This window comes from Aethalodelphis obliquidens, unplaced genomic scaffold (genome assembly GCF_003676395.1).
Source record: "Aethalodelphis obliquidens isolate GAN/ISIS:26980383/991018 unplaced genomic scaffold, ASM367639v1 scaffold55, whole genome shotgun sequence".
NCBI lineage: Eukaryota > Metazoa > Chordata > Mammalia > Artiodactyla > Delphinidae > Aethalodelphis > Aethalodelphis obliquidens.
Window position 1 is genome coordinate 12,922,117 of NW_020837999.1, and position 20,185 is coordinate 12,942,301.

Sequence of the window (20,185 nt, forward strand, 5' to 3'; positions counted from 1 at the left end):
TGGGGAGCTCCCTGGGTGCAGGGCTCACAGCACTGAGCTAGCTTGTGGCGTGCCGGAAAGAGCAGGAGAGAGGCCAGCTGAGCATTAGTGCATCAGGAAGAGGGAGCATCGTTGTCAGAGGGTGTCTGGGGGTTATGAATAGCTGCTGATGCCACAGCACAAAAACCTCAGTCTGGGGAATTCCCTGGCGGTCTAGTGGTTAGGGCCCTGTGCTTTCCCTGCAGGGGGCCTGGGTTCGATGCCTGGTCCGTGAAGTAAGACCCCCCCCCCCCCCCCCGCAAGCTGCAAGACACGGCACGTGGCCAAGAAAACAAAAACAAAAACAGAAACCTCAGTCTGTAGGGTTTGGGGAAGGAGAGGGGACAACAGAGGTCTTTTAGGTCAGGTTCTCCCACAAAAAGTGACCCTGTCCCCAGCAGTATTTCCTCTAACTGCAGTGGCTGTTTATAAGGCCCTAACTCATCAAGCCACCAATTAATATTGGGTAAAGACTTTGAAATCAGAAAAGACTTTGAAATCGAAGGCCACGGCTATTAAAAGCCCCTGAGCATTTGGGATTCCAACAGGAGTGATGTGCGTCTCTGCCCGGAGAGAAGGCATTCGATTCATACCCTGGCCCCAGAGGGGAATTCCATTCCATTCACCAAGTATTGACCTAGCACCTTCCTATTCTGTGCCCAGCGCTTGGCAAGGTACCGGGGAAGCTAGAGAAGTATCATCAGAGTTAGTTAGGGACTTAAAATTTTGTCATTGTATTTCATCCACACCGTGTAAAGAACTCGGCATCACAGTGCACTGTCGTGACACACACGGGACAGGCAGGTGGAAGCGGAGTGAGGGCGGGGTGAGTAGCTGCCGATGAAGGGGTACGGACAGAGCTCGGCAAGGCATGGGGGGAGCTGCGGAAGGTTTCATGGAAGGAACAGGGCTCTGAGGAGGGAGAGAAGGGCTGAAAACTATCAGCCCTAATTCTGTCACCTGGTCATGGGGCAAAGGAATGGGAAAATTACACCATGTTGTTTTAGCTGCGCTTCCACTGACTGAAGTTCACAATGACAAGTGAGAGCCTCATTGTGGCTGCTGCCGCTTTACCTGCTATTCACTGGGCATCTTATAACACATGAAGTTGGCTTCCTCTATTAGTCAACGTTAAGCCTCAACCTCATACCTAGTTTTAAGGTCAGCTGAGTTTCACACGGGCTGTGTGACCCACACGGCTGGCCTGAAGATAAGAGTTTGACCCAATTCGATCAAGATTTTGACTCAAGAGGTAGGAGGAAAGCTGGCTGTAAGCTATGGGTGTGGGAGCTGGCCCAGGGTGGGTGGGGCAGAGGACTTACTGGACTCCGTGCAAGGCAACTACACAGAGAAGGCCGCCGGGAGAGGACTCAGTGGACGTGCTGGCACGACGAAGCCCCAAATCAAGCTGAGGATGGCCCTGGTCTTCGCAGAGAGAAAAGGCTGCAGTTGGAGAATTCATACCCTCTCACGGGTAGTTCCTCTTGGAAGACACCACTGGAGTGGGTTAGAACACAACAACAACCTTTTTACAAAGGACTACAGGGTAACAGAATGGAATCAGTGCTTTTATCCTCATGCCTTAGCCCGTGACAAATGGGTTTTGCCTTCTGAAGTCCTCGTGCTTGTGAGCCCGCTGCTGTCTCTACCAAACAGCCAATTCCTGTTAAAACTTGAAATTGTTTTAAGAGTAACTTTACAAACTGAAAAGCAAGTTATAAATACAAGACAGGGTGGAATGGAAAAGAGCGAGGCATTCTTTGACGTAGGAGCAGAGGAGAAAAGGACCCAGCATTTGTCTTCCCATTTTGGGCCCCTTTCAAGACAGCAGCCATACCTTGAGACCATAGCGCAAGCTTTCTCTTTCAGCCTCTCTCCGTCTGCCAATTCAAGGGGGACGCACAGACTCAGTTCATACACACTAGTTAAACAGGATGCCTCCCAGAGCTCTTCAACAAGCTGAAGTTTTCTCTCTGTGGGAAATTCATTTTAAGATTCAAACTTTCCCTTTTATGCAGTCAACTAATTGAATTAAGACACTAAATGTTGGCTACAAGAAGCTAGACAGACGGAGCTAAGTTGTGTACCCTCAGACAGGAGAACCAGAGGGCCAAGTTCAGGATTAGCTTCCTTCAGAGGACCCCAGAGAATGACCGTTCAGGACCTGGCAGGAAATGCTAGAGGGGCACGGTGGTTTGGAAAAGTCAATTTCAATGACAGTTCTGCAGTCAGATACACAGTGAGAGGGGACCTCTGAAGAGTTCTCTCACAGATGAATCAATCGATCACACAAAGCCCTCGGGGTCTGAAGGAAACCACTGCTACCAGACTCGGGGGCCCAGGAAGCCACTGCGGCCTGGGCAGAGGGCAGTGTGGTGGCCCCAGCGCCGCACGGAGCACAGGGAGAAGCGTGCCGAGGCCAGGGCACGGGTGGCGGAGGAACCAGTGTGCTTACAAGTGATCCCGGGCTGCCTGAGAGCACCTGCTGGAAAAAATAAGTTGGAAGGCTTAGTTGAGAAGTCTGTATGGGAATGTGTGAAGCATCCCGAATACCAATGCAACAACTTCAGAGAAACTCAAACAATGTGAAAACACTTGGAAGATGGTTTAATGATGTTTTACAACAGAAATGAACTGTACAATTACAGTAAGTTTAATATATATAAAAAATTACAGCAGACAAATGCATCTACACAAAATCTACCATTTTCATTCTGATTCACTGTCACCTACACAACCTCTCCCAAGCCTACAGCCCCCTGCAGGCAGCCCCAGGAGGGGGAATCATATAAAGGGCACTTTTAAAGAGACAGCACCACTCATATTCCCCACCACCTCCTCAGGCCTCAGGAGGTATCAGCTAATTCCCCCAAATGTAAATTGCTTGTGTTTCGGGTTTTCAAAACCAAGAAAACGTGTGTCTCCCGGGGGCCCAGGTAACGAGGCCCCAGACTCCCAAGTTATGGGTTGACTCTTGTAGCATGTTCCTATCCGAGGGGAAATGGCTAACCAGGCGTCTGGGACAGTGAGGCTATACAATAGCCACCCAGATTGCAGAGTTATCTAAGGAGAAATGTAAAAGGACTCCCAATAAACTACTTAGGAATTGTCACTGCCTCATTAAAGCTGCTGGACAATTTTGGAAAGAATCATTTACACCACATCTTAAGTTTCCACAAAAGAGAACTCAAACTCACATTTTAAAGTTAAGTACATAAAACAAAAAGTTTTGGGAGGCCAAGGGGTCAATTCCCCCTTGTGTCCCTCCCTTGACAACAGTGGAAAAACACCCCTGAATCAATATTTAAAAAAAAAAAGGAAGAAAAGAAAAAGGTGGGGGGAGTTAAGATATTTAAAGACAGAGAGAAAGAAAACAGCTTTAGAAAAAAACCCAAAACAACCACTGTCTCTTTAAAACAAAACAAAATCCCAGTTGGGACCGATAAATCAGTAAATATTCAATCCAAATTGACCCCGGTGGAAGCTTATTACTGAATATTATGTACACTCAGAACTTTTTTGTTTTCTTTTTTATTATGAACACCTAGGCAGTGAAAACTGTTATGTTACTACATACATAGACACACCCAAAACATACAAAAATACTATTATTTCAAACTACTAAGAATAGGACAGTTCAGTTATCTTCATGCTATGACTTTAAGAGCATTACACTGAAACAAACAAGAAGTTAAACGACATTTTTTTTTAATATCCCAGAAATATACCAAAATATACATCTAAGCTTTGGAATTACTGAGGTTAGACTAATGCAAGTGCTGGGTAATCGTACTTAATACACAAGTCTAAGGTTCTGCAGGAAAGAAATTATCTTTGGTATCTGCATCAGGCTAATATTATTAACATTTGGATTTTGCTTTGGGATAGAGCTTGTATGACCCTAGAACCAAATCCCCCCCCTCCCCTAATCAACTGAGATTAAAAAGATCCGTGTAAAAAGTTCCTTCATTTGCACCCACCACCCCCCAAGTTAAAAAGTCACAGGCATCTACCTAGCACAAAAGGTTGTGAAATACAATGCATAGTTGCACAGTGGTGCTGCAAAAAGGAAACAAACTACTGTAAGAAGAAATGAAAAAGCTTGATAATCCTTCTGCGTGTTTTCTCACAAACAGGACAGCCACTTCCAAGCAGTTCCAGTAAAGGAAAAGAGAGAAAAGGCTCAGAAGGGCACCTTGGCGAGTATTCACGGGCATGGCCCCAGAGGTTAAAGCACCCGGCAGAGCAGCCAATCCTGCACCAGTGTCTTCAACTTCCCCCACTCTGTGGAGTCCAAGGCGCCCAGCAGCAGCCCGGGCTCCCCGTCCCTGCGCTAAGCCCCTGCAGTGACCATGGCTGTCGTAGGGAGGACTATCGTGGTGATGGGCTTCTGCCTACCGTTTTGGAAAATCTGAAATGCCAGTTCGTTCCATGGCACGTTCACAGGTTGGCAGGAGCCAAAGCTACCAAGCATGTGCCTCTGCACACCCTGGAACACTGGAAACAGACTCCCTGCCCTTTCAGTGCAGTCAGGGGCCCCCCCTTCCCTGCCCCGGGCCTCGCTCCTCTAAACACCAGGACGCCACAGACTGGATTGACGCTGAAGACTTCCCTTTTCTTTGGTTTTTTTGTTTGTTTTGAGTTTATACAATCATTAAAAAATCTTTGGTTTTGGCTGGAAATTTAAAAAACAAAACAAAACAAAACAAAGAAACCACCCTCCCCTGGCTTATAGCAGCAGTAGTAAGACCTGGCAAAGCTCTTTTTTTCGACATTGGGGGTGGGAATTGAAGGTTGGGAACTACATTCAAAGAAAAGGTGAAGGGCTGGGGTTGCAGCTTCTAGACAGCCCATTGGATATAAGATTGTCAAATAATAATAATATTAATAACAATAAAAACTTAAATATTTGGATTTTTTTTTGGTCATGTCAAAGGAAAAAAAGTGAAATGTGTATGCAGCAGTCAGCTTAAAGGAGCCTTTGGTGTCTTCCCTTCCACCCAAAGTCCTGAAAATAAGCAGAACCCTGAGGCCTCACAGGGGAAGGGGATGGCCTCCCCGCACCAGGGAGAAGGCAAGTACTGGAGGGGAGGTGTGGCCAGCAGTCAGAGATGGGGGGTGGGGTCGGGGTGTGGCCGGCTGGCCAGCCCCTAAGAGCAGGGTGGCAAGGAACAGATGTTAAGAGACCTGGGAAGACCCCCTGCAACACAAAGAAGGAGAAGATTGCAATTTGCCCTCAGTTTGCAGTAGCTTTTAAAGCAGCGACATTCAGAGGCTTTGGGAGGTCCCACCCTAGGCTACAGGTCCCGTGATGCTATAGGCCAGAGTTCAACATTACTCAGAGGAGGGAGGGCAGACTTGGCAACTCTGTAGGGTTTAGAGAAAGTTTTAAAGCAAGTTACTCAGTCACGAGTTAGAAATGAGGTATACAACAACTCCTGGACTCGTGGTGGGCGGAAAACCCCACGCTTATTCACCTCGCCTCTGCCACCACCACCACAGCTGCAGGGACTGAACTACGGTCTAACGTGGGGGAGGGCATTTCCTCGGAGTGACACCTCCTGTGGACTGAGTAATGCACACAGGCCCCGCGAGCAGAGGTAAGAAGCCGGAAGAAGTCTGCATCTCCACTTTGCCCGCACTCAGGGGAGACACGACACACCATTTACGCTGTCAAAAGCCAATGTTATAATACAGTTGCAACGTCTTTGGTTCTCTCCTTTCCCCCCTCCCAACTGTTTGCAGTTTTACACGCAACCAGGCTAGTCCACTCTACTCTCATACAGTACGTGCCTTCCGCAGACCCACGCAGGATCAGAACCAAAGACGAGGCACCCCACCTGCCTACAACTACAGCCTTTCCTAACAGGACTGTCTTTCCAGCTTCTGAAAGTGCTTTCCCTTTCCTGCTCTATTGCTCAGACTTAGAGACGCTGAGGGACTGGGTAGGAGTACAGAGTCTTCTCTCTCCTTGGCTCTGTCCTTTTCCATTCGAAGGAGATCCCAATTTTAAAGAAGTGTTTGGATGTCTAATTTTGGAAACAGCACTGTACCCAACTGTCTGCCTGCAGACTTTGGGACATCATGTGAGAGAGCTCAATGCCACTGCCAAGTTACGAAAGAAGCCTTAAGCTGCTTTTGTGAGGTTGTGGCTGACTCCATGAAAACAACGATGAACAAGTAAACAAAGAAAATTCGGGGGAACTTTGCAGCAGACCTCAATATATTTTTTTTTTTTTTTTACAGTAAATTAGTTTTGGGGTCTGAACTTTCTGACAGTGTCCTGGGTTTGAACCGGAAGGTGGCACTGGGTGGCACGGCCCTGTGAGGAGTGGGCTGATTCAGGGATGCAGAAAGAATCATAAAGGGCACTGGCCCTGCCCTGCCCACCGTGGGAGCTTCACTTCCGGGTGCAGTGGCGGTCCATCATGTATGCCTTGTCTTCCCTCAACTGTTGTTTCAAGTGCTCTTATCTTCAATAGCCTTGATACCTGCTTCCTGACCTACCTAGTGCTTTGAAAAGTCACACAATATTAATACCACTTTTATATAACATCAGAACAATAAGATTATTAGTAAAGCTGTCATGAAGTTCTGCAACCTGATCGTTTTCTGTCGAGAGCAATAAATTTCTTATCCCTCCCCTCTTTTCCGTGTCTCGTCAATAGTACACCAAAACAGTGAACTACTCAATTCCCCAGAGCCCATATGTGAAAACATTCCGGAACAATACAGCTCTGTGGAAGAATAAAGGAAGGCCTTTTGGATTTCCATGTAATCTTGCTCTTGAAAATGCTTATCCTTCACAAGTGACAGAACAACTAAATATCGTCTGAACTCAAACAGGCTGTACTGGTTCTCTTTATAAGTGTTAGATAAAGGGAAATAAGAAAAGAATTCTACCCCCATCTTTTGCCACCCCCCCTAAATTTCCCAGCAGTTCCAAGAATATCACTGCCACACTTAGCAACTCTATCCATTTTTACAGAGCCAGCAGAGTGAAACTAAATAAATCTCTTTTCCAAAGCCAGGATGACCAATAAGACTTCCTTCAAAAAGTGGGGATGGGGAGGGGAGAGGAAAAGGAAAGAGACAAAGGTAAAGCTTTTCCAAATTTCAGCTTTTTGTTCCTATTCCCTCTGCCTGTGTTGAAAACGTAAGGATAAACAATGCAGTGTCTTTGGTATCCAAACCGAACCCCACTTAGGTTCTGTGAGATGGATCACTTATTAAAAAATAGCCTTTCTGGACATAGAGTCTATATCTGAACTCAGGGAGCCAAGAAAGTTTGTCCCAGAGTATGGCCAGAAAGGACTCTTAACTGTTCCTAAACCAGCATCATTTCTCATTCACATCCCCACTAAGAACAATACTCTTCTCAATCTCACTAACTAACCCATCCCTAAAGGTCACACCATATCACAGGTAAGAGGCGAGCAGGTTGGCTTTCAACTTCTTGATCTGGTTTCCTTCTGTTCGCATTTTTGGTCGAGACAAAATTAGCCTTCGTATGAGAGAAGGAAGTGAGGTTTTAAACTGTTATGCTACTAGCACAACATTCAGTAACATGACAGAGGGCGACAAAAAACCAAAAAACCTGCTTAATTTTCTTAGATTAAGATGCATCAATCATTCATTTCTCCTTTCCTCTCCAAATTAAATGGTGCTTCTCTACTTCTGCCTCTATTGCTCAACCACACACCCCGACATTCACACATTCATCCTTCTCCTAAGCTCTTGCTACGTACAGAGGTAATGAATCATCAGGAGAGGCTGGCGGGGTATGGGGGGCCTGGGCAGCCACAGGAAGGGATGTAAATGCCTTCGAGGACCCTGAACTGGACAACCCACGTGTAACCTGCACGCCACCGCACACTGCACTGCAGGCCAGACCGCAGAGAGGCTGACGGATCCCAAACCCAAACACAGGGATGATCAAGTTTCCTTTGGCAAGACACAGATAAGGAAAAGCGAACACACACACGAGCAATGCAACATTTTCCTTCTAACATAATCACCTTCTTCTCTCCCCACCCACCCTCCCTAACCCTATAAACTGTAACCTATAAACAGGATCCCCAATACATACAGCATCAATCATGTTTATCAATCATAATAAACATCAGTTCGACTAAATGCTACAGCTAGAATTATTTCCACTATTTATAAAGTTTTTTCTTTTTACTTATTTATTTGGTTTTTAGTTTAAAACCAGTTCTGTAACAATGCTAAACTATGCTGAGGTATTTTATGGAGGGGCCAGAAGCTAGCTGTTACCCACGAGCATTACCTCCCAGATTAAGGTATCACCATTGAAAGAGAAAAGGAAGAGAAGGAAGAGAGGAAAGGAGATCCAGATTACAGAATCAACGTAAGAGCTGCTAAGGTTTGCTGCTTGGAGCAAAGGCTGAGAGTAGAAGAGCCCACACATGGAACTGCTTCATGAGTAAGGATGGTCAGAAGAAAGCAACTTCACAAATCATATGGAAATCTGGGTGTAAACCTGACAACTCTGAGAAAACACATATTCCCTGCCCTTTGGATGGAATCCTTTCAAATACCTTACTGAAAATTTCAGGCGTGTCCCATTGACTCTCTTTAGATGAAGAAAAGAATGAGGCAGAACAGGATTAGTATCAGCCTTTAATGATGAAAGCAGTTTACTTATCCTATTTCTGTCCAAGTTCACATTTGTACTGTGTGCACCATCTATGCAAGTAGATGGCCAGGGCTGTGATTAAACTAAATGCTTTTCACACACACATACAAAAATGAACTCATAATGGTTATGATCAAATGAATCCATCAATTCTTGCCCGTTTGAGTAATTTTAAATGTCAAGTTTTGAGTCTTTTTCTCCATTAGTATTGATGGTCTTTTTAACATTTTCAGCTCCAATAAACACGGTCTGAACGAATAAACTTTAAATTCATCAATTTTACATGCCGATTAAAGAGAAAGTATTGGACCAACTCTCATAATTAATTGTTGAGGCCCCTTAACGGAGGGTTCTCAGATCGCAGACTGACTTTTGGGGGGCCCCTGTGGGTCCAAGGCCACAGCAGACTGCCGGCAGGAAGTGTGAACCAGGCGCCGCCCCGCGCCGTGCGCTCACGGGCAGCCCTGACGCTCAGGGCTTGCTGACTGCTCCCTGTGTCCACTCTCTCTCTTTTCTTCCTACCGTAACGATTTCACTTTTTTCTTGGTAAAGAAAGTTTTGTGAGGATGACATGGTTTGGGAACAACTTTAGACTATGAACAACAAAGAGCTTCTTTTGTAAGCCAAGTGTTTATTATACACTAACTGCAATGTTGACTAACAGGATTTACAACTTTAAAAATCTACATTAATTTCCTACATTTTCAAATGTATCCAGCTCTCCCAGCAATTTTTAAATAGAAAATTTAATGATAAAGATTGGGCTGAACTTAAATATTGTGTCAAGCAAGTATCTGTGCTTCTGAAATAGACAAGGTTTCCTCCCACCTTCCCAAATAAATGAGGGATAATAGAACAAAATAATGTAAAAAAGAGGTACAATTGTGCTTTTCTCCCCAACAATGAATGAACTGTGTAGAACAAACTGGCAAGATAATCTCACTAAAAATCTTTTAATTAATATTATTTGCCCTTGTAAAAAAACGCTAATTTCTAATGATGCTACCATGAAGTACAAATCAGTATGGTCCTACACAAAACGAAAGTTGGATTCCTTTGGTTCCATTCCTCAATAATAAGCTGAGTAAATTAGGATGGTATTGATCTTTCTTACCAAATAAATAAAAGCAAGTGTGTTTTATATCAGGTAATGAATGGACAGGAACAATTTTTTTAATTCTAAAAAGCTGCCTATGTAACTTCAGAAACATTTAAACTAACATAGCACTCAACATATTTCTTAAATCAGGAACAATACTACTGTTCCTCTGAGAAGCCCTTTTCCAGGTCTTTCTGCTGTCCTTTAGATTTATACAGGGTACAAATAAAGTTCACAACCAAATTGCCCCGCTGTGATAAGCAGGATTCAAACAATTACATTCACCACTCCCTAGGGAGGGCCCATTACCATGGGCAAATATAGTATCGCTATAAATGCATTTAGAGTTAGTCTTTGGCTTAATATGTGTTAACCAAATTCAGGGATAAAATAAAACTTGCATAAACATTAAGGGGAAAAAAAGAAGAATGACACAATTAACTGTGATGACCTATCTGGCCCTCCCTCTTAGAAATGCAGAAACGCTACCAAACATCTCTAACATCTCTTTTTGGTCAAATGGTCCCTCTTAATTTCCAGACTCTCCCATATAAGGTGACTAAAAGTTAAGTCTGAGTACCTTAGCTTAGGAGATTCATTCAATTCAAAAAGCATTTCTTGAGATGATAAAAAAGATGATATAAAGTAAAAAAGGACTAAAGGCTGAGTCATGACACAATATGATCAGTAGACTATCTAGGGATGATGATGATGGGGAGTCAATTTTAAGTTAAACACCCATCAACAAGCCGTTTTAGTGTTTCATGTGTACATGTGTAAATGTACCTTTCATTTCACAACTTGTTTTTAAATAAGAGAAAAAAACAGAAAAATTCTAAAAGTTAACCTTTGTCTAAGGATTTATTTCTTCTTTTAAACACAGGTTTTTATGCTGGTTTAAATTTTATCTTCATAAAGTGATCCACAACCCCACATACACAGAGGCAGAATCCCCCTATCCCGAATTAACTCGAGAATATAGACAGGGCAGGGAAGAGAAGACCATTGTACTGACATTTAAAGCTTAGTATCTTCTTTTTTAATATCGAAGTCTCTTGGTGAATCTTATTTGGGAGAGGGAGCATTTGTGAACCACACAGGAGAACAAACAAACACAGCCTTTCCTTGCTCTTCCTCTTAATCCATTGGGCTTGAGTCCCTTGGGTTTCAACACTTCCTTTGGTAGCGATTTTGGGAAATTAATGCCACAACCTCTAATCCAGTATGGTGGGTATCAGCACTTCCCTCCCTGAATCCTTCCTCCTAACTTACCACTCCCAAGGGAGGGACTCATCATTACGGGCAGCTACAGTATTACTGACAGCCCTAAAATCATTTGCACAGACTAAAATTAGAGATGTCAAATCAGGATAAAAGATTAAATTCAACTACATCAGAGAAATAGTGGGATGAAGAGGAGAAAAATTAGTAACTGACACTGCCATTCTATTTACACACCAAACTAAATAAACTACTTAAAAAATCAAGTTAATGTCTGCCCAGAGGATATTACAACTTACCAACACAAAAGGTTAAAACAAGCAGCAACTTTTATATAAAATTAATAAAGACAAATGAAAAAAGAAATTGTCAGTAGCATCTATCTCCTCAATGTGTCTGAACTGCACGATATAAACTAGTCCATTAGTACAGCAGCTTGCTAAAAACTGACTTTGGTTCAAGCTTAGTCAAAAAAACAACATTAAAAAAAACATACCACACACAAAAACGGTGGATGGACATTTGTTAGTTTCCCTGCTTGCAGTTCATTGATTTTGGAGGGATTTTAGGAAGGTGAAGGGTAGTTAATTAAATACTTTGTGAAATAAAATGGGAAGACAGAAGGAATAGAAGAAAAATTAACAAGGGAACTAAAACATTTCTGGTCTTTTAATATTAATATGCCTGTCTCCCACTTGGATGATCACAAACAAAAATGCACATTGTGTCTGAATCACTGCCTTTCCCAACATTGTGAAGAGACAAATACACAGAATCCAAGCTCCCTTGTGGATATAAGCAGAGCATGCAGAAGAAAAATTACCTGTAAGCTCTCTCTCAGCCCCCAGCTCGAAACGGGGAAAAAGTGCAGTCATAGGACCACTGGAGATGTATGCAAGCACCCACAAACACCAGATGGGAACCTTTCACTCCAATAAGAAGGGAGCTCAGATGAGCTGCACTGCAGTGATCCAGTCTTTTGGGAACTTTTTGGATACAGATACTATAATAACAGAACACTGACAAAAAGGGAAATCTAATTTCCAAGTTACCCTCATTCCTCTTCATCTACTTCCATAAACACTTCCTTTTCATGGGCTCATTTACATCGTCTAGAAATACCCTGAAAACAATTACGGAAGCTAATCGCCTTCTACAATGAACAGAGACGTGTATTGCCATTTAGACCTACCTAGCAGGAGCATCACTAACAAACCAAGGAGACACTTGAGGTGTGTGCAAAGTTCCTGCTCAAAGTCTTTCAGAGGTTCTACAGATCCCATGCCCGGCTAATGAGTGCCTTCTCTAGTCAGAGAACCAAGGAGAGCGTCAGGGTTAGAGGAATTGATAAGCCGTCTGGTGAAAGTCTGTAGCTAACCTCAGACTCTTCTCATCACACCTCTTTCGGTGATCTATAACCAATGGAAAACAGTCTAGTAGAGTTCCTTCAGAAAACAAAAGAAGGGAAAAGTTTCCCAATTTCAGTAAGTTATTTTGTTCTTTGCCAAGTAAGTTAAAGGAAGTTTGGATGAAAAACTTCCACAAAATGGAAAAAACAAACAAACACACCAACAGTAGAGCATTTCAGGAGATAAGAAGTCAGGAGAACCACCAAGTTAGGTGTCTGCAGTAGTCTTTGCTCTTCGGAACCAAATCCTGCCCTGCAACATGTACAGCCATTCCTGTTGAAAGTAGCAGAAAGCAGCACTGTTGCACCACAGGATCTGGGCCTCAGGTCATTCAATGATTTGGGGTGAGTGAGAGCTACAGTTCAGCAGGAATTCCTTCCTACGCAAAAGTGCTCCAAAGGCACCACCTGATGGGGGGGAGGGGGCGTGTGTGGAGTGGGAGTGTTTGCACACACTGCCTTCAGCTTCTGCACCAAGCCTCTTGCATAAGTGGCAAAAGAAAATAATTTTCTAGCACCTCTGTAAGAGTCATCAAGGATAAGGAAACCAGCAAGAACATTCCCCGCAATTAAGAACGTTAAGTCCCCCTTACCCTAAAACCCTCCCGCCCCACAGTGTGGGAGCTCACTGAAATAGGATCCAGGAGCAAGAGATAAACATGTCCAAACTATATATATATATAAAAAACAATAACAACAACAACAACAATAACAATAGAGATACAGTAATACAGGCCTGCCTAAATTGTACCAGTTAAGAAAGGAACCCCCAACACAATTGATACGATTATAAACACCTTGTTATGACTTAATGGCCTGTACAACAGACCCATAAAAATGATTTTTTTTTTAAGAAAAAAAGAAATTTAGACAAACAAGAAATCCCCTTCCTATATTGGAATTGGTAACCCACCTTAACTCGTCATCATGACTGCTGGAAATGATAAGTAGTCCTTTCACTTATTTTTTTGTTTGTTTGTTTTTGATTTTTTGTTTCTGCCTTTTTTTTTTGTTTTTTTTAAAATTTTTGGTTAGAAAGTTCTCCAATCCATGAAGCAATCCTGAAAAGACAGTGTTTTATTACAAAATTAGGCAAATGTTGTCCCATTTCCATCTTTTTTTTCCGGCATGTGTTTTTTCTTCTCTCCCTCCTCTCCCTTGCCCTTGCAACACGGCAAGAGGAAGCCCATCACGTGTTTCAGTCTCAGCCAGGCTGGCAGCCAGTTGCACTCGGAGTGAAGAAGGGGGCTGGCGGCGTCACTCAGCCCAGCTCACTGTGCCTTGGAGGCGGTGGTGGTGGAGGCAGCCCCGCTGGCAGAGGCCGCTGTGAAGAGAGAGGTCTGGAGGGGCTCAGCTGAGGTGGAGGTGGCATGGAGGCTGGCTACAGGTCCAGTATTCCCTGCAGAGGCTGCAGCGGCAGAGACCAAGCTAACTGGGTTGCTGGTGAGCAGAGAGAGGTTCTGAGGGTTCAGGAACAGAGGGGCAGTCACGATGTTGGGGGCTCCTCCCGCATTGGCAAATACCAGGTTCCCAGTTGCATCCAGTGACGTTATTGGAAGAGAGCCACCAGAAGCAAGAGCTACAGACAAACCCCCCGCAAAACAGGCAGGAAGGAGAATGTTAGCATCATCCCAGAGAAGCCAAACAACACATCAAATGTACTGAGTTTTCCCACAACCCAGATGGAGAAAGCGCATCCCTTAACTGAGTTTTTTACCCTTAATTACAGCACTATATTGTCACCAACTAAAGTTTATTTATAATTTTGAAAGAGCATAAAGGGCTGAAAACTCTAATTTTTTTTTTTTTCCTGCGGTACGCGGGCCCCTCACCGCTGCGGCCCCTCCCGCCGTGGAGCACAGGCTCTGGATGCGCAGGCCCAGCGGCCGTGGCCCACGGGCCCAGCCGCTCCGCGGCACGCGGGATCCTCCCGGACCGGGGCATGAACCCGCGCCCCCCGCATCGGCAGGCGGACCCCCAACCGCTGCGCCACCAGGGAAGCCCCCTGAAAACTCTAATTTAATGCGCATGATCAGGATAGGTGAGAGGAGAATCAAAGAGTCACGTTTCTATCTTGAAATCTCAACTTTATTCCATCTACCTAGAAATATTTGTTAAATCCAATAATTTTGTTTTTAATGAAGATCACTGCCTTTAGATTACCTCCATTCAAAAAACAAACTAGCTACAGAGATTAAGGCGTTAAAATATAGTTAGCTTTTATCAAACCAACTGGCATTACTGATAAATTTGAGTACTTCATAGTGTGATATACAAGATAAAAACTGTCTTTCGAAAAGACTTTAGTTCTAAAATAAGTTATATATTAACAAATAAAGTATAAGGTGTGATTCATTTCTTACTTCAAAACATTTCATTTCTATGACCTGCACAAAGGAGAATGATGAGTCTCTGTAGGAGGAAAGCAGAGCTATACTGATGCAGGTGGGTTCTAAGCTTAGGACTTGCTTTAATATGTAAGAATTTTTCTGTGATGCTGTTGCTTCTCCTTCATCATCAAAATTTTCATTAAAATAATTGGGCACTCTAATATCTTTTCCTGTATCTGACAACCCCCCACAATCCCCTCACTCATATAACCACATCCTCACATGTATATTTGAGGCACATGTATTTCCTAGTGGCATTAAAAATGATTGATTTCTTACATAATATATAAAGAAAGAGAGAGGAGCTGAGGGAATGTCCTTGAGAAAAGTGAGTCTTGGTGCAGCTTGACGTTTTCTGAGATTCCAGGCTTAGGGTCACAGTCCAGTTCTAGATCTTCCCAGAGAGTACCTGTTCTGTACTCAGTTATGCCCTATGGAAGGCATCTTGCCTTTTTAGTATCACTACAGAGGTACACCAGAGGTACACCGAAATGCAAGAGAAAACATGATTTATCACAAATCTTACTCCAAAAAGAAATCCTTTTATAATAAAAGCTTTACAGATCTAACCATCAATTTCACATATGATTTAGTCAATGAGAAAGTCAATATAATGTAAGGTAATCTAGGTCATGTTTTAGATTTGTCTGGAACTAATATTGTCTACAGTATACTGTAGAGATATCATCCATGAAACACTAATTTTTTTTTTTTTTTTTTTGCGGTATGCAGGCCTCTCACTGTGTGGCCTCTCCTGTTGCGAAGCACAGGCTCCGGACGCGCAGACTCAGCGGCCATGGCTCACGGGCCCAGCCGCTCCGCGGCATGTGGGATCTTCCCGGACCGGGGCATGAACCCGTGACCCCTGCATCAGCAGGCAGACTCTCAGCCACTGCGCTACCAGGGAAGGCCGAAACACTAATCTTTTTTTTTTTTCATTTCTTAATTAATTTATTTTTTTTCATTTCTTAATTAATTTCTTCTTTTATTTATTTTTCATCGAAACACTAATCTTAATTGAAGTTCGCTAACAGCTTATTTTTGGCCCCAAGAACTCTCATTTAAGCCCAAATTATTTTAAGAAAAATTTCTCAGATCAATATAGTGATATCTCAAAGTGTTTCCTTGAATCACGTAACAGCAAGCATCTTCAAACACAAAGCTCAGACGTTAAACAAATCAAACCCTTCAATACATAGAATGAGTGGATTTAGACTCATTTTAGACTGGATAGCATGCTAAGGCCAAAAGGGACCCATCTGGGCTTGGAAAAGAGACATTAAAATCCAAGAGAATATATGCTCTATAATGATGGGGATATACAAAGGGAAGAACCTAACAAGAATTAAAAGTACTCCTTAAGTCTGCACGATGTGCTCCAATGTTAATTCGTTATAGGGCCTTCTTGTATAAGGCTCTCTTAGGGGCGGGGGTGGGGACTGGAGAATTTTTCTTGGTCAAGTTTGCCTGGGGATGGGTCTTGGATGACTATTTAGAAAAATGTAGGAGGAAATTCTGCCTCCAAGTCTATTTACATAAGAAGATAAATATCAGCATTAAAGTCCTTGCTTCTTTCTTTCTTTTTGGCCACACCATGCAGCATGTGGGATCTTAGTTCCCTGACCAGGGATAGGACACCCGCACCCCCTATAGTGGAAGCTCGGAGTCGTAACCGCTGGCCTGCCAGGGAAGTCTCAGTCCTGGTTTCTTAATACACCAAACTAAGTATATTTCCGGTTCTTACAGACCGACACCTATATTTCTCTTACAAAGCTGTTTACAAGGACACATTCTTGGTCCTCAGGTTAGCGAGCATTATCAATTCAACTATCTCTTCCCATCACTTTCACCTCTAGCAAAGCAGACTTCCACCATTAAGAAAAAAAAAAAAAGGCTAAGTAAGGAAAAAAATTCTACTGACCTTGAATAGTTGCCAGTGTACTGTTGCTCATCAGAGCTGGGCTGAGAGCACCACCCAGGGTCCCTGGATTGAGACTGAGTAAGGCACCTCTGAAAGTACAAAAGAACAGTCACTTTATTACAATGTAGATGCCTGTGTCAGTTTGACAACATACTCAAATGGATAAGAAAAAGGAAAATACAACTGGGGAAGTATATGGAAATATGTTACTCTCTTTACACTCTTACATGGTGTGGTTAGTACTTCCAAGTTACTGCTTTCCTTGACGCTCACTTGTACAAAGCAAAACGAGGTTATGGTCCACACAGAATGTAAAACTTGCAGTCATTTTGACTCTTTGAATTACTTCATTCTCCTTTTTTCCAAAACAAAAGGGAAAAAATGCCAGAGAAAGGAATATATTTACGAAGTAATTCTTATTTGTTTCATGGTAATATAAAATTAGGAATCCTATGACTGTATCTCTTATTTATGTTTGAGAATTAGAAAGCAGACAGTTCAGAGATTAATGGAGAAAGCATAAGAATAAAGAGTCAGGAATCCTGGGCTTTCTTCCTGGTCCCATCACTCAGGTATAATCAGTGGCCTGGTGTTCTGTATCTTCATCTAGAAATAAAGGTATGACTACTGTCCTTCCAGAGTGTTAAGAAACTTAATTCCAACCATAATCAAAATCCTTGTGCTACTACTATAGAGCAACCCATTTCAAAGAGATTATGGCTTTAAAGGATTTTTTGTTTTTGTTTTTTGTCTTTTTTTGCACTTAAGATAGTGATGAAAAAGTATTCGCTATAAGTTACCCCAGGGATGACCTCCTAGCTGTTTCTCAGATGTAAACAAGATGAGAAAGCACCTTACCCAGCTGCAAACTGTGAGGGTGCCATCAGGCCTGGGTTTAGTCCTGCAGCCGCAGCCATGGCAGCAAGACTGGCATTTGCTGGCAACTGTGCAGCTCCTTGGAGGGCAGCAGCTGCTGCTGTCTGCAACCCTGATGCTGTCACCATCACCTGGCTGGTCCCAAGAGGAGAGGACAAAGGAGTGGAGGTGGTGTGTGTTGTGCTGGTCTCACTGGCACTGGATGCCTCAGAGGTGGAGGCTGAGGCAGAGGGGGAGGGACTCAGAGAAGGGGAAGTGACTGCTGAGGAAGCTGGAGGCGCTGTGGAAATCACGGCTGCAGTGTTGTTGGAGGTGGTGTCTGTAGTGCCTGAAAAGGGAATCATATTAGAAAGTGACCTTCTGTAAATGTTTTTGGAAGAATGGCTGCTTTATTCAACCATAATCTAGAATCAACTGAATAATTAATTTACCATCCAGTAACCTCTAAACATGTCCTTTTTTATTAACCGAGTTTAGTGTTTCTAGGGAAATTAACCACAAAAACAAACATTTTAAGAACCAAAGCCATGAACCTACTTTAAGAGGCAAGAGCAATAAAGTAACCATAAAACAAACAGGGAACACAGCTTTCCATTTCCAATTTCCTATTAAAAATTAAAAAAACACAGAAGCTCTAACTACAGAACACAACTGCTCTGGGGAAGAAATGTACAAGCAAAAAAATCCAAGCTTCTGAAAAGCATTTTCATTCAGAAATCTCCTTAGTAGTCTCTATAGAAAAATCAAAACAAAGCAATGAAATCAAGAAAAATTAAAAGTTACACATTTTTCTCAAATAAGTGTCAATAACATGTACAGAAACAGTATGAAAATAACTAAAGGCATATGTCCAGATGCCTTTTTTTTTTAATTTTTAAAAGTTTATTAAAAAACAAAACATAATGGTACAAAAGGTTGAAAGTAAAAGAACTGGAAAAGATATACTGTGCAAATATAAACTAAAAGGAAATTATATAATAACAGATACAGTAGACTTGAAAGCAAAAGCATTACTAGAAATAAAAAAGGGCACTTCATATCAACAAGACCAATTTACCAGGAAGTTTTAAATTTGTATGTACTTAACTTCAAATTATATAGAGCAACAGAGCTACAAGGAAAAAATAGACAAATTCACTATCATAATAGGAGATTTAACATACTGCTGTCATTCACTGATAGAGGATAACTCTTTCAGAACCAGTAGACCACCCCCCCAAAAAAATTAGTAAGGATATAAAAAACTTAAATAACGTGAGCAGCAAATTTGATTCAACACGCAGATATATAGTCACTATACTCCAAAACTTTAAATTACAAATTATTTTCAAGCACGCTTGGAACATTTTTAAAACTGACCATACTGTGCTATAAGGCAAATTTTAACAAATTTCAAAGTATTAAAATTATACAAACTGTGTTTCTTGACTTGCAGTTAAGCTACAAATCAGTAACAAAAAAGTAACTAGAAGTTATGAAATACACTACTTCTAAGTAACCCCCCAAAAAACAAATCACAATTGGAGTTAGAAAATAATTTGAACTGAATGATAATAAAACTATTACATACCAAACTTGGATGTGACTAAACCTGTGCTTACAGGAAAATGTATAGTCTTTTTTTTCCCAAGGTAACAGTAGTATTTTTTTTTTTAATTGCACACATGTCTATAAACCTAATAAATAGGTTTTCTCTAATTTTTTTTATACAGCAGGTTCTTATTAGTCATCAATTTTATACACATCAGTGTGTACATGTCAATCCCAATCGCCCAATTCATCACACCCCACCCCACCCCCGCCGCTGCTTTCCCCCCTTGGTGTTCCTACGTTTGTTCTCTACATCTGTGTCTCAATTTCTGCCCTGCAAACCGGTTCATCTCTACCATTTTTCTAGGTTCCACATATATGCATTAATATACGATATTTGTTTTTCTCTTTCTGACTTACTTCACTCTGTATGACAGTCTCTAGATCCATCTACGTCTCAACAAATGACCCAATTTCATTACTTTTTATGGCTGAGTAATATTCCATTGTATATATGTACCACATCTTCTTTACCCATTCATCTGTCGATGGGCATTTAGGTTGCTTCCATGACCTGGCTATTGTAAATAGTGCTGCAATGAACATTGGGGTGCATGTGTCTTTTTGAATTATGGTTTTCTCTGGGTATATGCCCAGTAGTGGGACTGCTGGATCATATGGTAATTCTATTTTTAGTTTTTTAAGGAACCTCCATACTGTTCTCCCTAGCGGCTGTATCAATTTACATTCCCACCAACAGTGCAAGAGGGTTCCCTTTTCTCCACACCCTCTCCAGCATTTGTTGTTTGTAGATTTTCTGATGATGCCCATTCTAACTGGTGTGAGGTGGTACCTCATTGTAATTTTGATTTGCATTTCTCTAATAATTAGTGATGTTGAGCAGCTTTTCACGTGCTTCTTGGCCATCTGTATATCTCCTTTGGAGAAATGTCTGTTTAGGTCTTCTGCCCATTTTTGGATTGGGTTATTTGTTTTTTTAATATTGAGCTGCATGAACTGTTTATATATTTTGGAGATTAATCCTTTGTCCGTTGATTCGTTT

At 42.2% G+C, this 20,185-nt stretch overlaps 1 protein-coding gene across 13 annotated transcripts in view; it reads right to left on the bottom strand.

Moving 5' to 3' along the window:
* Positions 1-336: 336 nt before the first annotated feature.
* The window catches only part of POU2F1 (POU class 2 homeobox 1), a 186,590-nt gene continuing 166,741 nt past the window's right edge, over positions 337-20,185 (bottom strand). For 5 of the 13 annotated variants that reach the window (XM_027086422.1, XM_027086421.1, XM_027086423.1 and 2 more), the window contains exons 14-16: positions 17,575-17,920; positions 16,717-16,805; positions 337-1,991 (exon numbers count right to left, since the gene is read on the bottom strand). In XM_027086422.1, coding sequence (XP_026942223.1) covers positions 1,594-1,991; positions 16,717-16,805; positions 17,575-17,920 — 833 coding nt within the window. In that variant the 3' untranslated portion in view covers positions 337-1,593. Of the gene's footprint in view, positions 1,992-2,602; positions 13,985-16,716; positions 16,806-17,574; positions 17,921-20,185 lie in introns of those variants that run through there. The other 8 variants (XM_027086424.1, XM_027086426.1, XM_027086425.1 and 5 more) reach the window with 5 other exon arrangements.